Consider the following 11,687-nt stretch of genomic DNA (forward strand, 5'->3'; position numbering starts at 1 on the left):
CCGTGTGATTGATAATTGGAAATTACTTTTATTTATGTCCACACTATCTCCATTGGGGTATTTTTGTACTTTCCGTTGCCTTCGCAGTAGCTTTGGAATTTATTCTTCTACTGTTTTAATTTCCTCTTGGTTCTATTCTGCCCATGGTTTCTTTTACCTTGAGGTAGTTATTTAGTGTAAAATTTTCTTCTTTTAAGTTTTTTAAGACGGATTTTCTCTCCATTATTAACTCTGTACCTTCCTCGTCTCACCAAGGGGTTATAGGTTTCTCGTTTTTGCCTGAATAAGGTATTTTCTTTGGTATGGCTGTGCTGCATTTGCTCCTGCTTCAATTGCAAAGTATAGATGGGCGTAGTTTTTAATAGTAATTTCCATGTATTGCAGGATAATTCTGCCTTCATAGTGTTCCCAGTTGGCTTTCTTAAGATTCCTCCTTTCATTTTTCTGTTTGAAGTGAAAATTCTTTACGCATGCTGGAGTTGGGGAGTAATCTGGCGAATGCGTTATGACAGCGTTACGAAAAGTGTGATCGGGCGAGGCACACGGTAGTTGAGAAGGAGATGCGAGTTAGTGGAGATAGAGTTACGGTTTGTATATTACTGTAGGAGCAAGATAGAGTTTATACATATATTATAATATATACATATGAATGGAGCTTAAGAAGTTTTACTTCAGTCGTGGGCTCTCAAGCGAATTTTTTTTTGTTTGTATAACAATTCTTTACCAATTACTGTTATTATAGGGAAGAGGTCACTGTCTCCATAGTCTTTTAGAACTCTCCAGGTAGACTTTATAGCTAAATTTGGTGTGCTTAGGGTAAGGTCTGGAGCTGTCTTGTAGGGCTGGCATCATTCAAGACCACCAATTCAAAAGTGTGTCTGAAAAGCAGTAGATGTACGGATGGATCTGAAGCATTGGCAACGCTGTATAGGATATGTCTAAATGTCGTCACCTGTCAATATCTGACATCTGTCATGATCCCCCTTTTTATTTTAGTTCAAGTTCAAGAATTCTGTCAAAACACAAGTGAATTGCTCGGCAACCAAACCCTCAATTAGTGAAAGTTTCTTCGAATTTCAGTTTGAAAACTTGCACATCTGATTTCCTGATTTGTGATGACCATTAACATCATCATTGCCACTTTCTACTTGGCAAAGACGCGGATCTATTGCCTTCAATTTGGGGCCCTGATTATTATAAACTCCTCCATTCTTTTTAGGTAAGTAAAGGAATTTATTAGATAAATATAGTAAAATTATGCTTTTAATACAAAAAACTAATATAAATATGTGAGTGAGAATTGTAGGTTTCATAATTCAATATAATTTCACAGGTATTAGGAACCATATACTTTTTGTCAGTACATAAAGTTTTTATACAAATCCAAGAAAAAGAAAATAATAAAGAGAAACATTAAAATGCAATTCTTGCAGATAAAATAGTGATGAAACAATGCATATGTTGCTTTATTCTATAAAACTACATATCAACACAATATAATATAATATAATATAATACAATCAGTGTTAAGATATGACAGAGCATACAGCAAAGTACACCAAAAAATAACAAATTAAAACACTTAAATATTAAAGAACTTATTGATAGTTTTAATAAATAGCTTTTCATTCATCAGTCTGTAGAAAATGAGAACTTATGATAAAAATTGTGATATCAAATATAGGATAAAGCATACAGTTATTGGTACCCTTAAGCAAATATTTGAACTAAATTGCCTATAAACATTTTAATTTTAGGCTTAATTGGATAATTTATTTAGTACTTGGTGAGTTATGCTATTTAAAATAAAACTACAATAATTTCATGTATTAAATTATAAAAACCACAAAATATGATTTTAAGTCCAAAAATATAGTAATTGGCATCTTTTACCTAGTTATTGACATGACCTTAATACAGTTATTGGCATTTTGAAATTAAAGTGTAAAAATTTATAAAGTACCTACCTTAAATACCTTATATAATACCTACCTACCTATTTGTATAGTAACTTAAAGACCAGTTATTTTGTTTTTAGAAATGTATTCAAAACATTAAAGCAAAACAAAGATGTAAATAAAACAAAAATAAAAGATATGCTTGTCTTTGGAATCAGTACAACGATATTAACTAAAACTCTTTTTCAGGTACACTTAGGTAAATATAGGAACTAAAACATGTCATTGGGGTTTTTTCAGGCATATAATACATGTAAAAATGTTTGAATTTGACTTATGCAAATTGTTTTTTTCAATACAGGGAAAATGATATGCTCTCATGCATTTTTCACACCTAACTCCTGGCTTACAACTTGAAAAATTTAGGGTGTAAGAATAACACATACGACTATATAAACTGGGATTCTTAAACGATATGCTAGAACCTAACACTAAACAATTTTTAAAAGTTGAACTGCTATTAAGGCTCATGTAAGTAAAAGTATGTCAGTATCTTTAAATAAATTTCTAGTAACATTTAATACTTTTTGTCGAGTTGATGATTTCAAATCAGGCAAATCTTCTTCTTGTAAATTCCTATGCGGCTTTAGAATTATTTCGGATAAAACATTTATTTTCCTTTTCTCTGACACTCCAGGCTCTTTTTTCTCAATTTTTCTTTTGTTCTTTTCTTCTAGATCCTTTTCTTTTTGAATTTTCTTGGATTCACTTTCTCGTTTTCTATTTTCTTTATCAGTTTCCTTCTGCTTTTTTTCTGATTCCTTTTTGTCATTCAATTGTTTCCATGAAGATGACGATAAAATAAATGAAGCTTTCTCGGGAAGTATTTTTCCTTTCCGTTTTGGGGTGGCGGGATGTGTTAAATATTGGGACATAGGATTACTTTTTGTTTCCTTAATAAATGTTATAGGTGCATCTACGATGTCTTTTTGTGTAACTGTTAGTTATCTCCAGAACATTCCATTTGGATAAAGTCACTGAGATTTTTATTAGTTTCTTTTACATCCTTAAAATCTTTCTTTGTTTGGTGACTTTGTTCTTGACTTAATTCTGTTTCTAAATCATTGCTAATGCAGGGCTCCGACATTTCATTTGCTTCCACGATAGATGAAGTGTTGTGGATTTGGTTTGTGCTGGTTTTCTTTTTAATAAACTCCATCCAAAGTTTATAAATAATGTTGAGATCATTTCCTTCTTTGGAACAATCAAAAGCTTCAAATTTTTTGATTCGGTCAACGCCAACTATTTCTTTAAAGGTTGTAAAATCTAAAGTTAATGCGTCGATGTTTTTAGAAGCAGATTTGTCTATAGTTTCCCTATTCTCTTTATGACCCCCTAAACATTTAGTAAAATCTATAGCATTAGGATTCCATGGATAGAGTCCACATACTCTTAATCCATTAGCAATAATATCTTTTCGAACTGAGTTATCAATTACCATTTTAAGGTTTTTGGCAAAATGCTTTTTAATTAGCTCTTCGGCTGGATTATTTATCCTCCATTGCATAACCCCTTTTTTCCAGCCGTCTTTTAAAGGCTTAAAAGTAGAAACATCTGCCGGCTGAAGAATCCTCGTTGCGTTGGGGTAAAGCGTCACTAATATTATTTGTAACTTGGTACAAATATCCCTAAGTTCCCTATCCAGATGTGTCGCATGGCCATCCACATACAAAATTACTGGAAACTCCACTTTTAGATCTCGTAAATGGTTATAAAAGGTCTTTGAAATATATTCTATAAAAATATGTTTCTTCATCCAACCACTATCAGTGGCTGTAAACGCAAAGTCTTTAGGAACAGAATCTCCAATATCCTTGGGAAGCTTTACATAAGGGTAAATAATTAGGGGTGGAACTACTATACCAGAAGCGCTAAATGAAAACATAACAGTAATTGAACTTTTTGCATTTCTACAGTCAATTTCATAAACGTTCTTTGCTCCTTTGGGAGCTAAGACCCTTTTATTTTGGGGACAAAGAAGAAAATTTGTCTCATCTCCATTGAAAATTCTGTCAGGTTTTTGAAATACATGTTCAAAGTTTTTTTCTTTTAAGTAGTCTGAAATATCCCCAAACCATTTTTTAATATTTTCTTCTCTAACGCGGGAAGAAGCTGACGTTACAGCTTTAGGTTTTCTTACAGTTACGTCTACATGGCGCCTTAAAAATGCCTTATACCACCCATCTCCCGGAAAATTGTCCTTAAATGGATTTTCTCGAGGATTATCATCCAAAAACTGCTTGACGGAACTTTGAATTGCACAGGAAACCCCTTGCGGTGACATTCTTTGATCCAAAGTATCAAATCATTTTCCTCTTTAAGCGAAAGAATTGGAGTTGGTCCGCGAGAAGTTTTAATAAATTTATTTAGGAGCTGAAACTGTAGAGTTGCTCTTGGAATCTTATGTTTTTGAGCGGCGGATTTTTTGGACATTCCGTTTTGGACATCCTGAATGGCATTTTGCAGATCTGCTTCAGAGTATTTTTCACTGAGGGTTTTTGGCATAGCTGAAACAAAAAACGCATTATATCAAAATTATTAGATATTTGATTTCCAATTATTAAAGGATTACGATACTTAGGATATATGTGCGAGTATAATCATGTATTACATACAACTTTAGACAACAAGACATAATCATGTAATACATACAACTTTTTATTTTAAATTTAGAAAAACCCTTTTAACTTTCTGGTAATAAATATTTAAAACTAGTTCATGGACGTCTGTTGGGTATTAGGGGTCATAAATAAAACCCTACTGTGTTTTTATTGCGTTACGTTTCGATTTTTTAATTGAATGACCTTTTTCAAGCCCTACGAGGAAGATTTAATTATAATATGCAATAAGAAATAAATAGTTTACTCACTCTCACTCAAACCTTTTTTTTTATTGTATATTTTAACTAAAACTTCTGTTAAGGGATTAAAAAAGGCTCAATTTAAAAAAAAAGGTCAAAGAATAAAAACGGAGCCATAAAAACAAAGTAAATTAATAAATGCAGGAGAAAGAAGTTAATCCAATTAGTTTTTGTTTAGCTCATTTACCTATTTGTTGATTTAAGTACTTTTTTATTTTTTTATACGTTTTTGTATACCTACATTTCACTTATAGCTAAAACTTTGACAAAGCTGAAAAATATTTACAATTTTAAAAATAGTGCCAATTACTGTGACAAATCTTCCGGTACAGCCAATACAGATGTCGGCACCTATGACAATATTTGTGGGATTAGAAAATTTTGAAGACAGTAGTTGGCACCTATTTTTTTTTATGAATTAAGGTTTATTACTAAAAAATGGTTGTTTAATATCATAAATAATAATGTTTATTAACCACAACATTAAAATCTCACCTCTAACTAATTAGGCCAAAAATCAAATAAAACATAGTTATATAAGCAGGAGTTCTTACCTGTATACAGAAAATTGCAATAAAATCACGACACTAACTGACTCCATGCTAGACATTTGAAGACTGAGAAAAATAAAAAAACCGTTAATGTTAGCATTTTAAATACGCGGTCGCTAATAAGGAAAACTGTAATGAAAGCAGTCATATATTTAATATTATTTAAGCCCAATAGATGCCTTAGTTAATTTACCCAAAATGAAGAGGGTGCCAATAACTATAAGAATGTCAATAACTGTATCCTCTACTTAGGTGACCAAAATATATTTTTTTCTTCTCAGTCCAGTAAATTTAGATACATACTATACTGGAATTATCAATATCAGTTCTTTTATTTACTTCTAATTAGGTACAAGTGCATGTAAATCAAAATTTATTTGTAGAATACAACTTCTGGTCAATCAAGACTATTTTGCTTGTAATGCATTGACACATCTATTTGGGGGAAAACTGTAATATAATTGTGCAAGTGGAGAGTACTAGTGTATTAATTTAGTTTAAAAACTTCATCAAAGACCATAGCCTTTATGGGGCTGAACCAATTAACATATTAAATGAAACAAACTTGTACAATACAAAACATGCACATTTATTAGCTTCAAAGAAAATGGAACACTTTTTAGTATGGCAGGCGTAAACCATAAGCTATCTTTGCTGTCCTTATGTATATTTAATTTTAGCTTTTTTATACTCACTCTTTCTTATTAGCAGGTAACTTCACTCACTTCTTACTTACTAGTAACAATGGTGTTTATACTCACAGTGACTACCAAACTCATAACTAGAGACATTTAGACTCATGAAGGTAGCTTTTAATTGTGTTCAGAGTATAAGGGAATTTAAGGACCTAAACTTGGTCAATAAAAGTGTAAAGAGAGAGAGAGAGAGAGAGAGAAAATCATCTTGGCTAGGAGCTTGTGAACAGCTTCTCACTTTGACTCACTGTATCTCAACATAACTATCAATATAGGTCCTACATTAACCAACTTGAGAAAATCCAGAATACATTTTTAAGGTTTTTATGTTTTTACTCAATTCCAAATTGTGGACCATGAATGACTTCATATTAGCCCAATCTCATTTTAAAATTCTAGAAGACATATTATTTCTGACATTTTATTATTATTTAAGATTAATAACAACTTGTCAAACTCTCTATGTTTAACCCTTTGAGGCCGGATTTATTTTTTTTTTAACTTTTGGTGACTTTTTAACTTTTGAATTTTTGTTTTGCTCAATTAATTAAAGATTATTTAATATGTTTTTAATATTAAATCTTTTTTTGCATATGAGTTAGTTAAAATGAGGTGTGCTCACTGTAAGGACACTAGGCAGATAAACAAAAAAATTGGCAAAAACTAATTTTTATTGCTAGAAAAATACATTGATTATAAAAAATTTATTTGGTATGATATTGACAGAAACAGTTTTTCTTATCTGAAAGGCACAGGGCAATATCACACCTAAAAAAATAACAATAATTAACTATGTTTATTTATTTATCAATGTAATATCAACAGCTACCTTGTACAATGCCATCTTGATTTGTGAGGTTCCGCCTTGGTACTACAAAAAGCACATCTTCCAGGCTTGCCATATAGAGGCATGTGGGAACAAGAGTCGTACCGAATTTCGTATGGTACAGTACGTTTGAAATGATTCACCGTTGCTGATGGCCGACCCCTTTTCGGTAAACCTTGTTCAGCTCCCACAAGTCCTAGGCCCACTGAAAGTCGAAAAAGTTTTAGCGAAAGTTGGGCATTGGAATCCGTTCTTTTTTGATACAATATGAATGCATTTACTAAGGATAAATCTATGAAATAGAAAAAAATTGTATGCCACCACTTTTTCGACCGAATTAAAATAATTGTCAAAATATATTTCGTACCCTTTTCCAACTAAGTCTCTCATAAGGTCCCTAACAACTCTACCACCAAGAGACTTTTCTGTCATTTGACCTATTTTACCAGTGTAAATCTGAAATTGACATACGTATCCTGAATTTTCGGAACGAATCCAAACTTTATAGCCACGTTTTACTGGTTTCTTTGGCATATACTGTTTTAGGGAGCTTCGTCCTTTGAATCGGATCATCGACTCATCAATAGCTTGATGTTGACTTGGTTTCAAAGCATTTTTATATGTATCAGATAAATACATCTAACAAAGGCCATAATTTGTAAAGCTTATCAAAGTTTTGATGATCACGGCCAGGCTGTACAGAGTTGTCGTTTAGGTGCAGGTTGGCTAACATCCATGAAAACCTGTCTTTTGACATTATTGAACTTATGAATGGATCTCTCATTTCCAATCGTGAGGACCAGTAATCCTTGTAGCTGGGTAGCTTTTTTATGCCCATTATCAAGTTTATTGCAATAAAACCCTTTATTTCCTTTACATTAGTAGGCGTAAATGCATGATTATTACCTCCGTTTCTTTGCAAGGCATATAAGTTAGTTTGAAAAGCTATGTGGTCTAACAGATGCTCAGGGAATATATGCAAAAACATGTCGGTAGGGGTTTCTATATCGGTGGGAAAGTTTGGTCCTATTTCTTCTCCAAATTCTTTAAAATTTCGAAGACAGTGTGAGTTGGAGTTAGTCCATATAGTTTTTTTGTGAATTTCCTGGGCTTGTATTAGTGACAAACGTAGCTCATCCTCACTGCTCCATTCGGCTAAGTCAGCATCAGCGTCTTAGGGCAAACTATCAATCCCAAATATAATAGGCATATTTTCTATGTCAAACGAATCAATTGCTGGCGACGCCGCTGCCGTTGGGCCTACTATTTTTGCGTCCCCTTCAATCTCATCTTCACTAACATCTCCTAACTCGCTAATGTTGTCACAAGGAATTTCTTCCAAATAATCATACAGGTCATGATGATGAGAACCAAAATTGTATTTTGTTTTATATTGTGAACAAAATGTAAGTTTTTTATTTGCTATGTTATGTAGGGTAGGTAAAACTCTGATACATTAATGTCTCCCTTTATGCACTGTATTATTGGGGTTTGACAGTCTATATTTTTTGATGATGCTAAGCTGTTGTATGTTGCTGGATGTATATGAGCAATTAAAGAAGTATTATTATTATTAGTATTATTGTAATGATTTTATCCTAGATTTCTTTGTGACAAATTAGGTATAAAATAGACCAAAACTTAAATGCCTAGAACTAGATCAGTCACAGGTGATTGTTCTGTGATACTGTGATAAAATTTGGTTAAGTATTTAGTTTACTGATAAAAAAATAAAACTACCCATAAATATATTAAATTTACACACCTTACAGATCAGCAAATAGATTTATAAACATAAAAGTATTACAAACATAATAAATAAATTAAATGAAAAGAAGAATGAAAATGTGCTCTATTATACAAGACAAAGTCTTTACAAGCATACTAAAAACTAAAAATTGATATAATATCTGGGTTACATTAATTAATCTCTTAAGCTGGGTTATACATGTAATTGGTACTTAATGTATACTCCAGAAAGAAAAATTAATTTTAAACTTAAAAATGCTCCAAGAAGTATTTCTCTACAGTATAGTAGCTTTTCTGGATAATAAAGTGAGGTTTGATAAGACTCATGACACTTAAGAAGGCTTAGGGCATGCTTTTGCAGGACAAATATGGATTTAAATATATTTGTGAAGGCATGCCCCCAAAAACAAATCCCATAGCATAACTGGGATTCTACCAATGACAAATAGGCATCTTTAGCCACAAATATACCTATATTGCTTCTAATTGTCCATATAGCACAACAGTCAGATGCCAACTTTTCAAATTTTAATCTACTAAACCTAAGAATTTATTAAAATTATTACTAACAAAGATTTGTAAATCCAGAGAAGCATCTAAAATACATTTAAAATTTAAAATATTGGTTTTTAAAATATTAAATCCTCTTTCACTATTCCCCTGAGGATAATTGCATCTCTACTATGCCAAAGGACAGTAGTATAACAGTTAACTTATTATAACAATTAAAACAACAATTTTAACATTCAGAAATACTTTTTTACAGTCCCTATTTTAAATTTTATTTTGATTTCCTGCTTCAATTTTAGAGAATCAGTGTGTGTAAAGTTCTCACTATTTTAAAATATTTAAATTATACTATTTACGCTTTGTTAGATGTAATTGTCATTGGATTTTAATTGTATATTATATTATTGTAATTTTAGACTTACAAAGTCCCTTTCATATTTTGGTTGTACCAGTAGGCTTGAAAAAGAAAAGAAATGCTCTATGTATAGGAGCTTACTTTAACAATGTAACTTTCTTTCTTTAATTTAGCCATCTATGGCCAAATGACATTGTTTTGTCATTTTTATAATTTGGTTGGCAAATAAAGGAATATCTCGTTGTTATTATTAATATAACTATCATTAAAAAAGCTTATTGTAAAACATATTTTTGTAGACATTAAACAACCACCTACCTAAAAATGCTCTCCTCAATTGGCCGCAATATTTCAAGACATTTCTGCAAAAACTTCACAAGCTCCGCATTTGCAAGTGTGGCTGCTAACTCCAAGACATCAGATGTCGATCCGCAACATGAGGCCATGCTTAAAGATCAATGTTTTCTGGTGGATGAGAATGATAAAATCATAGGGCAGGCCAGCAAAAGAGATTGCCATCTGGTCAGTAAGGATGGCACCATACCTTTACATAGGGCATTTAGTGTGTTTTTATTTAATAAGAAAGGGGATCTTTTGCTGCAAAAGAGAAGTTCAGAAAAGGTTTGTTGGACTGTGAAAGCACCCTTGGTTTATTTATATACTAATTTTTGTGACTTTTTAGTTAACATTTCCAGATTGCTACACAAATTCTTGTTGTAGCCACCCATTAGCTAATTTTCCAGGCGAGGAAGAGGAACAAGATTCTTTAGGTGTTAAAAAAGCTGCTTTGAGAAGACTTAATTTTGAATTAGGAATTCCTTTGGACTCTATTGGTATAGATAATATACATTATATTACACGGGTACATTATTTTGATGAAGGTATTTATTTACAAAATACTTTTTATGATCTTTATGGCTGAAAAATTATTGTTTTTAGGTAATGGAAAATATGGAGAGCATGAAATAGACTATGTCTTGTTCATTCAGCAAGATGTCAAATTGAAACCCAATTCCCATGAAGTTTCAGAAATAAGTTTTATTCCTAGAACTGAATTTGATGATTTCATACCTACTTTGACAGGCCAATGGACCCCTTGGTTTGCTTTAATTTTAAAACATAGGTTAAAGTATTGGTGGGATAATCTGAACAATTTGGAGGAAATCAAAGATCACAGTAAAATATTAAGATTTACTAAAAAACCTGAAAAATAAACCCAATAGTTAGATTTAATAGGAGGCATTAAAAACCTAGTCAAGAAATAATTTTATTTTGAAATTGTAGCTAAATAAATTGGGATTTGAACAATTGTATACATAGATTTATTTTTAATTTAATATTATAGCATAAGTAAAAACTGTCTAAATATGATTTGTATTTATGTGTTTTATGTTATATTATTATATCATTTGATTTTGTATGAAATTTCACTTTCAATTTGAGAAATACTGTTATACTGCTAAGCTGGTAAAAGTAATAAATAGTTTTCAATATAATTTAATTTTCTCAAAACTATGATTTATGTGAATAATTTTTTATGACTAAAGACCAAAAATATCCTTGTTGTATGTCTTAATTTTGATAATTGGATTTTTGCACATTTTGCAATAAATCGTTTCTATGTAACTAGGCGCAACAGGCATTATGCTTATTTTTAAAACTTCATATGTCCAGGATTTGCCGATTTTTCTGAAACAAACTGTCAGCAAATGTAAAACTATAAGCAAAATGTACTTATCGCAATTTAGTAACGAGGCAAAGTTGTTTACGATGGGAAAAACCAAATAAGAATAAAAAAGGTGTTAAAAGTGTAATATGGCAGTGTGACAGAATTAAAAAGATGACAGTATCAAAGATTAAAGATTTCAAAGTAATTTTCAAGTATTAAAGATTTCAAGTCTTAATGGCCCAGATATTATAAACAAAATTTCTGAATTACAAATCCTGTAAAAATTGAAAAAGTTCCATTTAACGTAACCAAGTTTATGTAGTTTTATTTCAGCAAAAACTTAAAACGGACCGTTATAATATATGACTACCTATATAGAGGGGTTAAAAAGTTAATCCTTTCTAATTGGCATCAGATATCCTAGGCCTGGTGGACTTTGTACAGAACCAGACTGCCCTAGGCACAAAATATCTTTGAAAAATTTTAAAAATGATTAATATCAGAAAATTTGAAA

At 31.3% G+C, this 11,687-nt stretch overlaps 1 protein-coding gene across 1 annotated transcript; it reads left to right on the forward strand.

The window, feature by feature from the left end:
* The first annotated feature begins 982 nt into the window (after positions 1-982).
* On the forward strand, positions 983-10,815 carry LOC126735461 (isopentenyl-diphosphate Delta-isomerase 1-like). Its single transcript, XM_050439452.1, has 4 exons — positions 983-1,219; positions 9,804-10,125; positions 10,187-10,385; positions 10,444-10,815. Exons 2-4 carry the CDS (start codon positions 9,829-9,831, stop codon positions 10,716-10,718), a joined length of 771 nt encoding a protein of 256 aa, XP_050295409.1. The 5' UTR covers positions 983-1,219; positions 9,804-9,828; the 3' UTR covers positions 10,719-10,815.
* The last annotated feature ends 872 nt before the right edge of the window (positions 10,816-11,687 follow it).

This window comes from Anthonomus grandis, chromosome 4 (genome assembly GCF_022605725.1).
Source record: "Anthonomus grandis grandis chromosome 4, icAntGran1.3, whole genome shotgun sequence".
Taxonomy (NCBI): Eukaryota; Metazoa; Arthropoda; class Insecta; order Coleoptera; family Curculionidae; genus Anthonomus; species Anthonomus grandis.

What these genes read in the sequence shown, in the direction of transcription:
- LOC126735461 (XM_050439452.1), top strand. Translation starts at nt 9,829, where the DNA reads ATGCTCTCCTCAATTGGCCGCAATATTTCAAGACATTTCTGCAAAAAC. An exon ending in AAAAGAGAAGTTCAGAAAAG is followed by an intron (nt 10,126 to 10,186) that starts GTTTGTTGGACT and finishes GTGACTTTTTAG; the next exon opens with TTAACATTTCCAGATTGCTA. An exon ending in GGTACATTATTTTGATGAAG is followed by an intron (nt 10,386 to 10,443) that starts GTATTTATTTAC and finishes TATTGTTTTTAG; the next exon opens with GTAATGGAAAATATGGAGAG.